The sequence below is a fragment of the Coregonus clupeaformis genome, chromosome 34 (assembly GCF_020615455.1).
Source record: "Coregonus clupeaformis isolate EN_2021a chromosome 34, ASM2061545v1, whole genome shotgun sequence".
Lineage (NCBI taxonomy): Eukaryota > Metazoa > Chordata > Actinopteri > Salmoniformes > Salmonidae > Coregonus > Coregonus clupeaformis.
Genome location: NC_059225.1, coordinates 5,629,147 through 5,641,407, shown reverse-complemented (window position 1 = coordinate 5,641,407; position 12,261 = coordinate 5,629,147). Strand labels below are relative to the sequence as shown.

The 12,261-nt window shown below is 43.3% G+C and overlaps 1 protein-coding gene across 2 annotated transcripts in view; it reads left to right on the top strand.

The window, feature by feature from the left end:
* Positions 1-12,261, top strand: part of LOC121579054 (liprin-beta-1-like) — a 40,082-nt gene that overhangs the window by 21,778 nt on the left and 6,043 nt on the right. For both annotated transcript variants that reach the window (XM_045210384.1, XM_045210383.1), the window contains exons 2-13: positions 1,335-1,419; positions 5,304-5,512; positions 6,615-6,695; positions 6,994-7,107; positions 7,305-7,415; positions 8,369-8,461; positions 9,887-10,004; positions 10,649-10,710; positions 10,999-11,065; positions 11,226-11,350; positions 11,603-11,670; positions 11,808-11,871. In XM_045210384.1, the coding sequence (XP_045066319.1) occupies positions 1,356-1,419; positions 5,304-5,512; positions 6,615-6,695; positions 6,994-7,107; positions 7,305-7,415; positions 8,369-8,461; positions 9,887-10,004; positions 10,649-10,710; positions 10,999-11,065; positions 11,226-11,350; positions 11,603-11,670; positions 11,808-11,871 (1,176 nt within the window). In that variant the 5' untranslated portion in view covers positions 1,335-1,355. The remainder of the gene's footprint in view (positions 1-1,334; positions 1,420-5,303; positions 5,513-6,614; positions 6,696-6,993; positions 7,108-7,304; positions 7,416-8,368; positions 8,462-9,886; positions 10,005-10,648; positions 10,711-10,998; positions 11,066-11,225; positions 11,351-11,602; positions 11,671-11,807; positions 11,872-12,261) is intronic.

The following is a 12,261-nucleotide window of genomic DNA, read 5'->3' as shown; positions in this document are numbered from 1 at the left end:
TAAATGTAATGGTCTCAGGGAATTTTTGTGGGGTGAGAAATCACTGGTTTTGCCTCTGAGAGCTCATCTTTGTTTCCGACTGGCATGTTGTGGTTACTTATAGTTCACATCACTCGCTATGCCATGGTCTAGATTCCTTTCTGGTTTTGATTCCAGTGGCACTGATCAATTGTTTTTACCTAGACAGTCATGGAGCAGGTGTGGGGAAACTGGGGCACTTAATGATGATATGATATGATGATATGCAATTTAGCAGATGCTTTTATCCAAAGAGACTTACAGTCGAATGATGAAAAGGGAGGATAGGGTGATTGTAAACTGCTAGGCTGTTACCCAACATTTGCATATGGAAACACCCAGTCATGGGCTTGAGTCTTGACCGCATTACTAAAGTGAATTGCTGAGGTCTGTACTAAATGCAGTCATCAATGGGGAAGTTGTGTGGCACAAAAATGCCCAACAACTTCAGGCCACCAGATTTCCACTATAGGAGAATGCATGTATGGTAGGAGTAACGCTGTTGAATCTGAGAACTTGTCATCATACAACCATGAATATTCATGATGGATAATATCTTCTTTAGCAACCTTTTCAATTGGATGTATTTTGTTAAAAAAATTATGAGGAATACGATTTCATATTCATATTCAAATGTACCAGGGACACCACAATGCCCACCAACAATACCAGACAATTATGCTCCAATTTCCTGTTTGGCGAGCTTATCAAACAGATGGAGAAAATCCTTTGCTACAGTTACTCTGCCATGCATTGTAATTATACTTGATCACACAAGACATGGGAATTCACTAATGTCCCATTCACATGGAGGGAGAAAATCCTACATATTATTTGCAGTTTCATTCTACAACTAACTGTGGGCTAGAACATTATCCTTACTACCGGGAAGTGGCTTACAAATGAAGGTGCATAGAAATGCCATTCATCAAGTATTACTGTAAAAAGTTGTCAAATCTGCTAGTGTGGTAATGTAGGGGGGTCCTGACTCTTGGGTGGTCTCTGTCCACTTTAGTTCTGTCTGTGTGTAATGTGTAGACTTGAACTTCCCAGGGGGTTAATGTAATTTACTGCTCAAGTTTTAAAAGCTTTGAAATGCCATACATTTTCAGACACTGACGTTTTTACAAGCACATCGTCTAACTTGTACTGTAGGTTGTAGTCTTCAGGGCAATGGCTGTAGTCTTCTGGGCAATGGCTGTAGTCTTCTGGGCAATGGCTGTAGTCTTCTGGGCAATGGCTGTAGTCTTCTGGGCAATGGCTGTTCAGGCGTCATTGGTCTTTACTTATGACTTCACACTTCTGTTCTCTTTCAGATTCACAGTGGGACGGTGAAGATGATGTCCGACGCCAGCGAGATGTTGGCAGCCGCCTTGGAGCAAATGGATGGGATCATAGCAGGTAACGCTATGTTAATACGAAATTGTAATTCTTTTGCACTATGGCCTATTTATTTATTGCCTTACCTCCATAACTTACTACATTTGCACACACTGTATATAGATTTTCTATTGTGTTTTTGACTGTACGTTTTTTGTTTATCCCATATGTAACTCTGTGTTGTTGTTTTTATCGCACTGCTTTGCTTTATCTTGGCCAGGTCGCAGTTGTAATGAGAACTTGTTCTCAACTGGCTTACCTGGTTAAGTAAAGGTGAAATCAAATAAATAAAACATGCAAAACTCACTCACATTTTGAACTGTGGGGCTGATCCCCTCAAATATTGACATAAAACACACCGCCTCTTAAATAAGCCCCTGATATCTACCCTCAGGACTAGGGTTCCCATGCTGCTGGTCTTAGCATGTGGCTGTGGTACTGGTCTGGGATGTTTCCAAGACTTTCCATTGTTTCAGCAGTGATGGAAACGAATGATTATTCAAGGCATACTGCTAAGATGATTTACAGGCATTGCATGCCTCATCCATGGCCTGAAGGAGGGTGGCACGCCCATGGGGATGGCAATCCTACATCTTCACCTGTATTGTAATCATGTATTGTTTTGTACGTGTTTATTGTGTACGTGGCTCAGTTCATAAGAGTATGGCACTAGCAACACCAGAGTTGTGGGTTTCGATTCCCACTGGGGCCACATACCGAAATGTGTGGACTGTATTCACTTTGGATAAAATTGTCTGCTACGTAAATGTCACCTATTACAGTACTATATTGGCATATATTACAGTATTATAGTACTGTATTGGCATATATTACAGTATTATAGTACTGTATTGGCATTTATTACGGTATTACAGTACTTTATTGGCCGATGCCATTTTTGTAAAGCAGTGTGACCCCCAGCAACTTAATTTTGGATACATGTTTACTGTATAGGGGATGCATTTCTTTATTGTTTTGGACTTTCTGGATTATTTTCATATTGATATTGTATTACTGCAATGTAGGGGCTAGAAACACAAGCATTTCCACTGCACCTGCTGTAACATCTGCTAATCTGTGTACATAACCATTTAACTTGAATTTGTTACAAACATTCTGTAGTTGACAAACTATGTAAAACCTATAGCTTTACCAAACTTTTAAGTGGTCATCAATTAAGAACAGTCGGACTAAGTAATAGTAAAATGTATTTTAACCAAATAGAAGAGAATCATATCAAAAGTAATGTGAGCATTGCATTGTGAAAGGCAATAACTTTATATGAACATGAATTGCAATATGAAACACTGATTTTAAGTTTGGTGAAAAACTGACTGATATTGTGTCTTGTACTTAGTCAATTGAAAATGTGGTTAGTTTTGAAACCACTGCCTTTTTGATGATCTCTTTTGAGTTTTGAAAATGTACCACATATTTCTGAAAATAACACAAAAGCAATAAAAAAAAACAGTGAAAGTCAGACACCAGAGGGACGTTTTGGTCCTATTACTTTTTGGTGACAGATGAGCAGAGGGGTCCACTTTAAGAGCCCAGGCCTTTCCACTGACTTGTGTAATTTATAGAATTGACCTTTCCAAGAAGGATGGCTGATCACATGACATCCTCTAGCCCCCGTTACCACAGAAACCACAGCATTCAAAATCCCTGGCTGCCTTTTGGGGAAGACTTGTATATTTATTTATCCCTCTATTTTTCTGTTCTACATTTCTATGAAGGTTGACCTTTTGGAGCTGGTTGACAGATGCTGTCTAGCAGATTATAGTACACACTGGAAACATGGCTTTTCCAAGTCCAACAAATAAGCTTCTTAATAATAATAATAATAATATGCCATTTAGCAGACACTTTTATCCAAAGCGACTTACAGTCATGCGTGCATACATTTTTTTTTTGTGTATGGGTGGTCCCGGGGATCGAACCCACTACCTTGGCGTTACAAGCGCCGTGCTCTACCAGTTGAGCTACAGAGGACCACACTTCTCAGGCCTCTTGCACCCAAACATTTGTTTTATCGATATCTAATCTGTTTTTCTTTGCTTTTAGAATGTGTGGTATGTGATTTTTCAGGACACATTCAGAAATCCACATCTGCAGTGCATCACATTGGTCAATGATATCCCACCTGGTGATATCGCCTTTCATCCTCCTTGTTGAAGGGAATTAGGAGAGGATGGGAGAGGTTCAAACGTCTAACCACAGGGATAAAACTATAGATGTACTGCGCATTCGGAAAGTGTTCAGACCCCTTGACCTTTTCCACATTTTGTGACGTTACGGCCTTATTCTAAGATTGATTAAAAAATCATCAATCTATACACAATACCCCATAATGACAAAGCAAAAATAGGTTTTTGGAAAGTTTTGCAAATGTATTTGAAATTAAAAAACAGATACCTTATTTACATAAGTATTCAGACCCTTTGCTATGAGACCCGAAATTGAGCTCAGGTCCATCCTGTTTCCATTGATCATCCTTGATGTTTCTACAGCTTGATTGGAGTCCACCTGTGGTAAATTCAATTGATTGGACATGATTTGGAAAGGCACACACCTGTGTATATAAGGTCCCACAGTTGACAGTGCATGTCAGATCAAAAACCAAGTCATGAGGTTGAAGGAATTGTCCATAGAGCTCTGAGACAGGATTGTGTCAAGGCACAGCTCTGGGGAAGGGTACCAAAACATTTCTGCAGCATTGAAGGTCCCCAAGAACACAGTGGCCTCCATCATTCTTAAATGGAAGAAGTTTGGAACCACCAAGACTTTTCCTAGAGCTGGCCACCCGGCCAAACTGAGCAATCTGGGGAGAAGGGCCTGGGTCAGGGAGGTGACCAAGAACCCGATGGTCACACTGAGAGAGCTCCAGAGTTCCTCTGTGGAGATGGGAGAACCTTCCAGAAGGACAACCATCTGTGCAGCACTCCACCAATCAGGCCTTTATGGTAGAGTGGCCAGACGGAAGCCACTCCTCAGTAAAAGGCACATGACAGCCCGCTTGGAGTTTGCCAAAAGGCACCTAAAGGACTCTCAGACCATGAGAAACAACATTCTCTGGTCTGATGAAACCCAGATTGAACTATTTGGCCTGAATGCCAAGTGTCACGTCTGGTGGAAACCTTGCACCATCCCTATGGTGAACCATGGTGGTGGGAGCATCATGCTGGGTGGATGTTTTTCATCGGCAGGGACTGGGAGACTAGTCAGGATCAAGGGAAAGATGAACGGAGCAATGTACACAGAGATCCTTGATGAAAACCTGCTCCAGAGTGCTCAGGACCTCAGACTGGGGTGAAGGTTCACCTTCCAACAGGACAACAACCCTAAGCACACAGCCAAGACAACGCAGGAATGGCTTCGGGACAAGTCTCTGAATGTCCTTGAGTGGTTCAGCCAGAGCCTGGACTTGAACCCGATCGAACATCTCTGGAGAGACCTGAAAATAGCTGTGCAACGATGCTCCCCATCCAACATGAAAGAGCTTGAGAGGATCTGCAGAGAAGAATGGGAGAAACTCTCCAAATACAGGTGTGCCAAGTTTGTAGCTTCATACCCAAGAAGACTAAATGCTGTAATCGCTGCCTAAAGTGCTTCAACAAAGTACTGAGTAAAGGGGCTGAATACTTATGTAAATGTGATATTTCAGTTATATATATATTTTTATAAATTTGCAAAAATGTCTGTTTTTGTTTTGTCATTATGGGGTATTGTGTGTAGATTGCTGAGGGGGAAAAAAACAATTTCATCAATTTTAGAATAAGGCTGTAACCTAACAAAATGTGGAAAAAGTCAAGGGGTCTTAATTCTTTCAGAATGCACTGTATATCTATGCTTCTAACTCCCTTATTTGTTCTTAACCACCGCTCTCCTAACCCTGGACCCAACAGGCTCCAAGGCCATGGACTATTCCAATGGGCTGTTTGACTGCCAGTCGCCCACCTCGCCCTTCCTGGGTAGCCTGCGGGCGCTGCACCTGCTGGAGGACCTGCGGGCGGCGCTGGAGATGATGGACCAGGACGAGAGGGAGGGCCTCCGCTGCCAGGTCCCCGACACCACCGCCGATGGCCTAGTGGAGTGGCTGCAGCAGGGACAGCTGGTAGGTAACTCCCTCTGTTCTCTTACTGTTGCAACTGCAAACACTGATAATGTTAGTCAGTATTTTTACTATTGTGAAGGACATTAAAGACATGCTCCGGAACTAAGTATTTTTTAAACCTCCCGCTTTGGGCTGGATGTGTCAGTGTGTAGTTCATACATGCATCATTTATGAGCAGAATTACTGTCTTACCTAAATTAGCCACAAAATCCCTATTTTGAAAGCGACTGTTTTTGGGGAAGCTGTGCTGCACCATTTTCCCTACATTTTCCCCATCATGGCCCAGCCCCCTAGCAATTAGAGTTCAAGACAATTTGCTTCAGCCCCTCGCGATTTGAGTGACTGCTATTAAGATGCACACACAGCAGAGCGAGCGAGAGAGAAATGATGTGGTGCGTGAACTTTTGTCTCGTGAGTGCTACTTTCAGAACTACTGGCTAAAAAGTCTACAAAAGTACCGGAGAATCTCTTTTTAATGTCTGAGATATTCCGAATTTGAGTGTAATCATGGAAAATGTATTGCTGACGAGTGTTCCACACATTAAGATAAAAGTACTTTTAGACTAGATTCCTTTTGTGTGATTGTCTGCTTTGTGTCTTCACACCCTTACCTTATTTATACCTTGACTCCTTTGATTGTACAGCTATTGTGTGATGACATGCTTTGTGAGTGACAAAGTGTCTCTGGAGCGGTGTTTTCAATGGTTTCCATTCACAGTGAGGCTCATGTTTTCCTCCCTCCTCAAGCCCTTTCTTTCCCTGTGTGAAATATGAGAAGAGGAGCTTAGTTTTTTATTCAATTTCCACTTTAGTCACACACGAAGCACTTGCATGTGAGAACCCTATCGACCCTCACGTGTCTCTCAAATAACATGCATTTCACGTGTCACCGGACTCTTTTTCCCAGGGAAAAATCATGTGATGTTTTTCAATGTAGGGATGCTATGACACCTGAATGCTGTATGCTGGCCTTTGAGATGGAGTGATACATCATCTTCCTTATGACTGGAGGTTGCTCTATTGCTAGGGTCAGGAGTCTTTCCTGGTATGGTGATAGGGCGATCAGCCTTCTGACGATGGCCTTGGTTGTTTGTGATTTCAGACCAACGGACATGGCTCCGCCATGATCTACCAGGAACGACTGTCACGGGTGGAGAGCGATAAGGAGTGTCTCGTCCTCCAGGTGTGTGTCTGAGTGAAAAACGCTGTGTCACGAGGCCATGAAGAAGCAGAGACCAGTTTTAACAAATAGGAAATACGACCCCATATTTTGAAAATGTGTACATTAGCAAATACATTGGACAAGGGTGTTCTGTTGAAAGTGTATTTGGTAGGTTGCTGTTGAATTCAGTCGTTTTTTTAACCTATTCATGGTTTGAGTGAAATGCATGAATCACAGAGCATGCTCTTAGATCCCAAACCTATACCCTGAAAACAACACACAGATGACATGTGGTGTATTATTGAATGACTGTCCCCAGGTGAGTGTTCTCTCAGACCAGGTGGAGGTGCAGGGGGAGAAGATCAGGGATCTGGACATGTGTCTGGGGGAACACAGAGAGAAACTCAACGCCACTGAAGAAATGTTGCAGCAGGTGAGCCCCAGCAGGGTTGCAGTGTATTATGGTTATTAGCATGGTGGTATATCTTATTATGAGACAGAACCTTGGGCTCAAGGTATTGGTCAGCCTTTGATCCAAATTATCTTTCTGAATTAATACTGATTTAATACACTTAAACACTTCACTCCTACTAGTTAGTGACTGAATCTGTGACTGTGTGTCCTGTGCAGGAGCTGTTGAGCAGGTCGACCCTGGAGACCCAGAAGCTGGAGCTGATGACCGAGGTGTCCAGTCTGAAACTGAAGCTGACCACTGTGGCGAGAGATCGCAGGGATAGTGAGGTACACAGATGCGTTATGACAATAGACTCACCCACACAGAGATATCATGTCTTTGGTAGATATTTGGAGTTTCGTTCAACGGCAGGCAGACTTCTTATAATATTAGGATGTGAGTGCATATGAATCTTGGCAGTCACCCAAACGTTTAATAGTTCACACTGAGACCATGCAGAGGTTCGTCTCAGTCGGTTGGAGTGGGCCCTGATCCGTAATGCAGATCCTGACCTGGGTGGACTGGCGGGCAGGGAGAGTGCCAAAACCCCCCCTGCTCCAGCAGCCGTTTCCTCTCATAAAATAATTCCTCCCCCCTCTAGAGAACCTGGGAGTTTGACAGTCAGGGTTTCCATACACCCCATCCATGAGCACTGAGCAGGCCTGGGTTGGAGGAATATTGAGAGGAATCAGGATATTGGATCCTGAGTGTGGGTTTCCGACACTACTATAACCTTTAGGGAGTGGTGTGTGTGTGGAAAGGCAATGTCTTCCATATATATTTAATACTGCCTTTGTTTAATGTTGGGCTTTGTTCGGCTGTAAATCACACACCCCTGAGTCTGATCCATTTCTTCTTTCCTACCCACAGTGCTCTGCGGTTTTTACTCTTGTCTAAATGTATGTGTCGTGAATCATGTAGCACATTCTTGTTTAATGATGATGCATATTTCCTGAGTGCTCTATCTATACGGTAATTGCGCCAAGGTGCAGGAGTATGTATTATCCATGACATAAATGCAGTTGTAATGGTAATTGACCATGACGCTTCCTTCGACTCAAGGATCTGTCTCCATGTTGGGCTTCTCTGGCTCTCTGTTTCTCTCCTCTCTCTCTCTCTAAATAGTATTTGGTGCCTCATTGGGGATTTTTCACTCTGCAAAAACATCCCCCACAGTTTCCTCCAAGACTCTCAGCTGACCCCTTGGGCATGTGGGTAATGCAGTCTTTTACCTCCCCAGGGGTTGTACCAGGAAGTCAACGACCTGCGGTTCAGGGTGACCGATATGGAGAATGAAAGACTGCAGTGTGAAAATAAACTTAAATCCACCAAAGTGAGTAGCATGGCTAAAAATCTGTCTGCAATACGAAGGCTTTAGATCAGTCCATTCACATTTGATTGTGCATGACATACTGTATGGTCCACAGATTAAGTTTGACTCACTCTACACCTTTTCTACAGCATGTAGGTACTGAATCTATCGTTCCCTTGTGTGTTGGTTATATATCCCTGCTTTCACTCTTAATACCACTTCCTTCAGGGTTCATACCTTTTTGTCTCCTCTCTCACTCCTGCCTGGCTAACTTCTCCCCTGCAACATGCTAACCTGTGCAGCCCTAGGAACGGAACATGGGCAGGTTACGGTTCTCTGGAGGTGTGGTGCAGAAGTTAACACCCAGCGCTCTGCTCTTCCCTGTCTATCCCTATGGGCCTCTAAACCTTCCCTTTTGTCCATTGACCCTATCCACTTTGCCAGCTTTCACCACGCTTCCACTTTGACTGTAAGTTTTCCTACCAGCTAAGTATAAGTTGCAGATTTCTTAACACACTAGTTCTTCTTCACTTCCTGCCCTGATCCACTTAATTGTATGTTAACTGTACATTGATGAGAAAATGTCTTAAACCTTTGGCTAAGTAAGCTGCTAAACTAATGGATGGATCTGATCGGTCACGGATTAACATCCCAATGGAGCTGTTCTTTCTCAGTGGAATGTGAAACTGACAACATGTTTACAGTGTGTTTGTGTATGGTTCTCTGGTAAAGACACTTATTTTTTTACATTTTTAGACATTTAGCAGACGCTCTTATCCAGAGCGACTCACAGTTAGTGAGTGCATACATTTTTCATACTGGCCCCCCGTGGGAATCGAACCCACAACCCTAGTGTTGCAAGCGCCATGCTCTACCAACTGAGCTACAGGAGGGCTACACCAGTCCTCTGGTAGAATGTAGCCTCACTCTAATCCTGTTTTGGGTCATGCACTCACTTGCCCTACATCACAGTTAGTTAGTTATCAGACTGGGTTTTAACTTTGAGTTTGGTCAGACTGTTGTCTAGCTGTGTTCTTATCTAGATATTGGCCTGTATTCATAAAGTGTCTCTTACCAAGAGTGCTTCTCTGGTATGAATGGACAGGGGGGATCTGATCCTAGATCAGCGCCCCTAAGGGGTATACTACAATGTAGGTTCAATGGGTCAGCCAGCTAACTTTAATAAACAACCAGAAATAAGTATTGATTTTCTGGTTCATTAAGAAAGCTAAACTTCGATATGTGTTTTTGGTTATTGAGTCAATTATGCCATGCCCATTTTCAAGCTTCTCTCTAAAAAATATAACGTTATTTCAGAATATTTAGGCAAATTCGCTCATTGATTCTGCTTTGTCGTGTACCCCTCTACTCTGAGACACTTTCAGAATATGGGCCTAGATGTGTATCTGTAGTTTAATGAGGTCAGAATGGTCCTCTCCCATTCAGGAGGAACTGCAGACCCTTCAGAGGCAGCTGGAGGAGAAAGGGGAGGAGCTGAGGAGGCTAAAAGACCAGGCTACACTGGGAGTCCTGACCCCAGACACAACAGATGGAGGGGAGAAAGGTGGGAGTACTGTTACTAGACATGGGGGAGGGAGGGGGACCTCGCCTCACCCCCATACACACCAGGAGCCATAATATTTCAATAGGCTTAACTTGCACCTTGACAGATATACGGCAAAAAGATGTTCCAGCATTCCTTTTCCTAATTCGTCTGCAGTTACTTCTGCCCTTAAGTCCCCTTAAGTAATGATGAGTACCATCAAGACATGGCCTGAGCATTGGAGTTTCCCCCTGAAATACAGTTTTCTAAGCATCCTGTCTCAGTCTCACACAGACTGAGGGGGAAAAATGGGGATTTTGTACTTCCAACCTTACTGTCCTCTTATCTGTCTGCAGGGCTCATACCACACATGTTTAGACATGATCTCTGACTCTTTCAACCCACAGCTGAGTCTCTTATCACCCATTTACTATAAAGGAATGCAATTTATGTAGGGTGCAATTTATTCACTTCAAGAATGTATTGTGCTTGAACATGCCCCATATACTGCAAGGTAATTGTCTATTCGATTAAAATTCCTGTTGCTTAAGTGAACTTGACTTGAATGTAGGTATTTATAAACTCCATCAGTGTGGACAGACACCAGTAGACACCAGACAGTGTGTCTGTCTGATCACTGTGGGGGCACACTTGTTGTTTTCCAGATGTGGATGTGCTGAGGATGAAGAGGGCCATGGAGTCCCTGATGTCAGCCAACAATGACAAGGTACTGGAGCTGCTGTCTTTACTGTTTCATAGAGGCTGCAGTAGTCCTCTGTAGCTCAATTGGTAGAGCATGGCACTTGTAACGCCAGGGTAGTGGGTTCGATCCCCGGGAACCACCCATACGTAAAAATGTATGCACACATGACTGTAAGTCGCTTTGGATAAAAGTGTCTGCTAAATGGCATATTATTATTATTATTATTATTATTATTATTATTATTATTATTAGTTGACGCATGGGGATCTCAATGGCTTTTTCTAACTATGATCTACCATCCTTCACCCACAGGACCGGAGGATCAAGGAGCTTCAGGAGTCTATCACACGGTACAAGAAAGTCCAGGACTTGGTGAAAGGTGAAACTATGTTCAAGGAGTATGAAAGTGTTTTATCGGTATCATTGCAATAGTCCATTAATTCTCTATTTATCGGACTAGATCAATCACATGTTTGAGAGTGTAGAATAATGGACTTGATAATTGTGTAACAATTATAAATGTCCCCCCTTCCCCCCAGACACACTGAATGAAGACGATTACTATGACATCCAGGATGACAGATCCCGCTCCATTCAGGTCGCCATGGATACAGACCGGGCCACCCTGGCGGTTGGGGAGGAGACAGGAAGGAGCTGGGACGAGGTAAAGACCTCCCCTGTCATAACAATGTATCACACAGGATGGACCCGAGACTCTAGACTTCCTTACCAAAACTTCATGTTGGGCCTTTCATAGGAATGTGCAAGTCAACAGGCTTGGGGTATTGGCTTAGCTGGACAGCAGCTACCTAACCAATGAAACTGTCGACTGTGCTTTGCGACATTGACGACACATTCATTTAGAGATGTTGACTCTTGTCTTTCTTTCTCTTCCTCGCTCACCCTCTTTTCCCAGATTCCATCTATTGCAGTGTTTTCAGAGCTGGAGCAGGAGAGACTGATACAGGCGCCAGACACAGACAGGTAAAGTTTTCCTTTCCCTGCACAAACTACACTCCCATGGACTATTTGCACTTTAGGTCACTGTTTTTAGTTTATTTGTCTGAATGTTCATCATCTCTAGGTCTAAGCTGAGGGTTAACTTTCCCTTCTCTTTGCAGTCCACCAGAAGTCCCACCACATTCAGCAGGTAGCCTGGGTCACACAAACAGCAACACCGAGCAGGTAAGACCGTCCCCTCTCTCCTAGGTGGGTTAACTGGAAAGACCTTGACTTGCTGCAATCATGGCAGAGTTTATATACGATAAGATTTTTTTATTGTCACATACACCGGATAGGTGCAGTGAAATGTGTTGTTTTACAGGGTCAGCCATAGTAGTACAGCACCCTTTGAACAAATTAGGGTTAAGTGCCTTGCTCAAAGGCACATCGACAGATTTTTCACCTTGTCGGCTCGGGTATTCGAACCAGCAACCTTTCGGTTACTGACCCATTGCTCTAGCCTGACTAAGTTTTAAATCACATATTTTGACAGTGCAAAAGGGGCCAATTACCTACCCCCCCTAGTTTTGTCACCCAAACTAGAATACTAGAGCCTCTTATCTTTGACCTTTT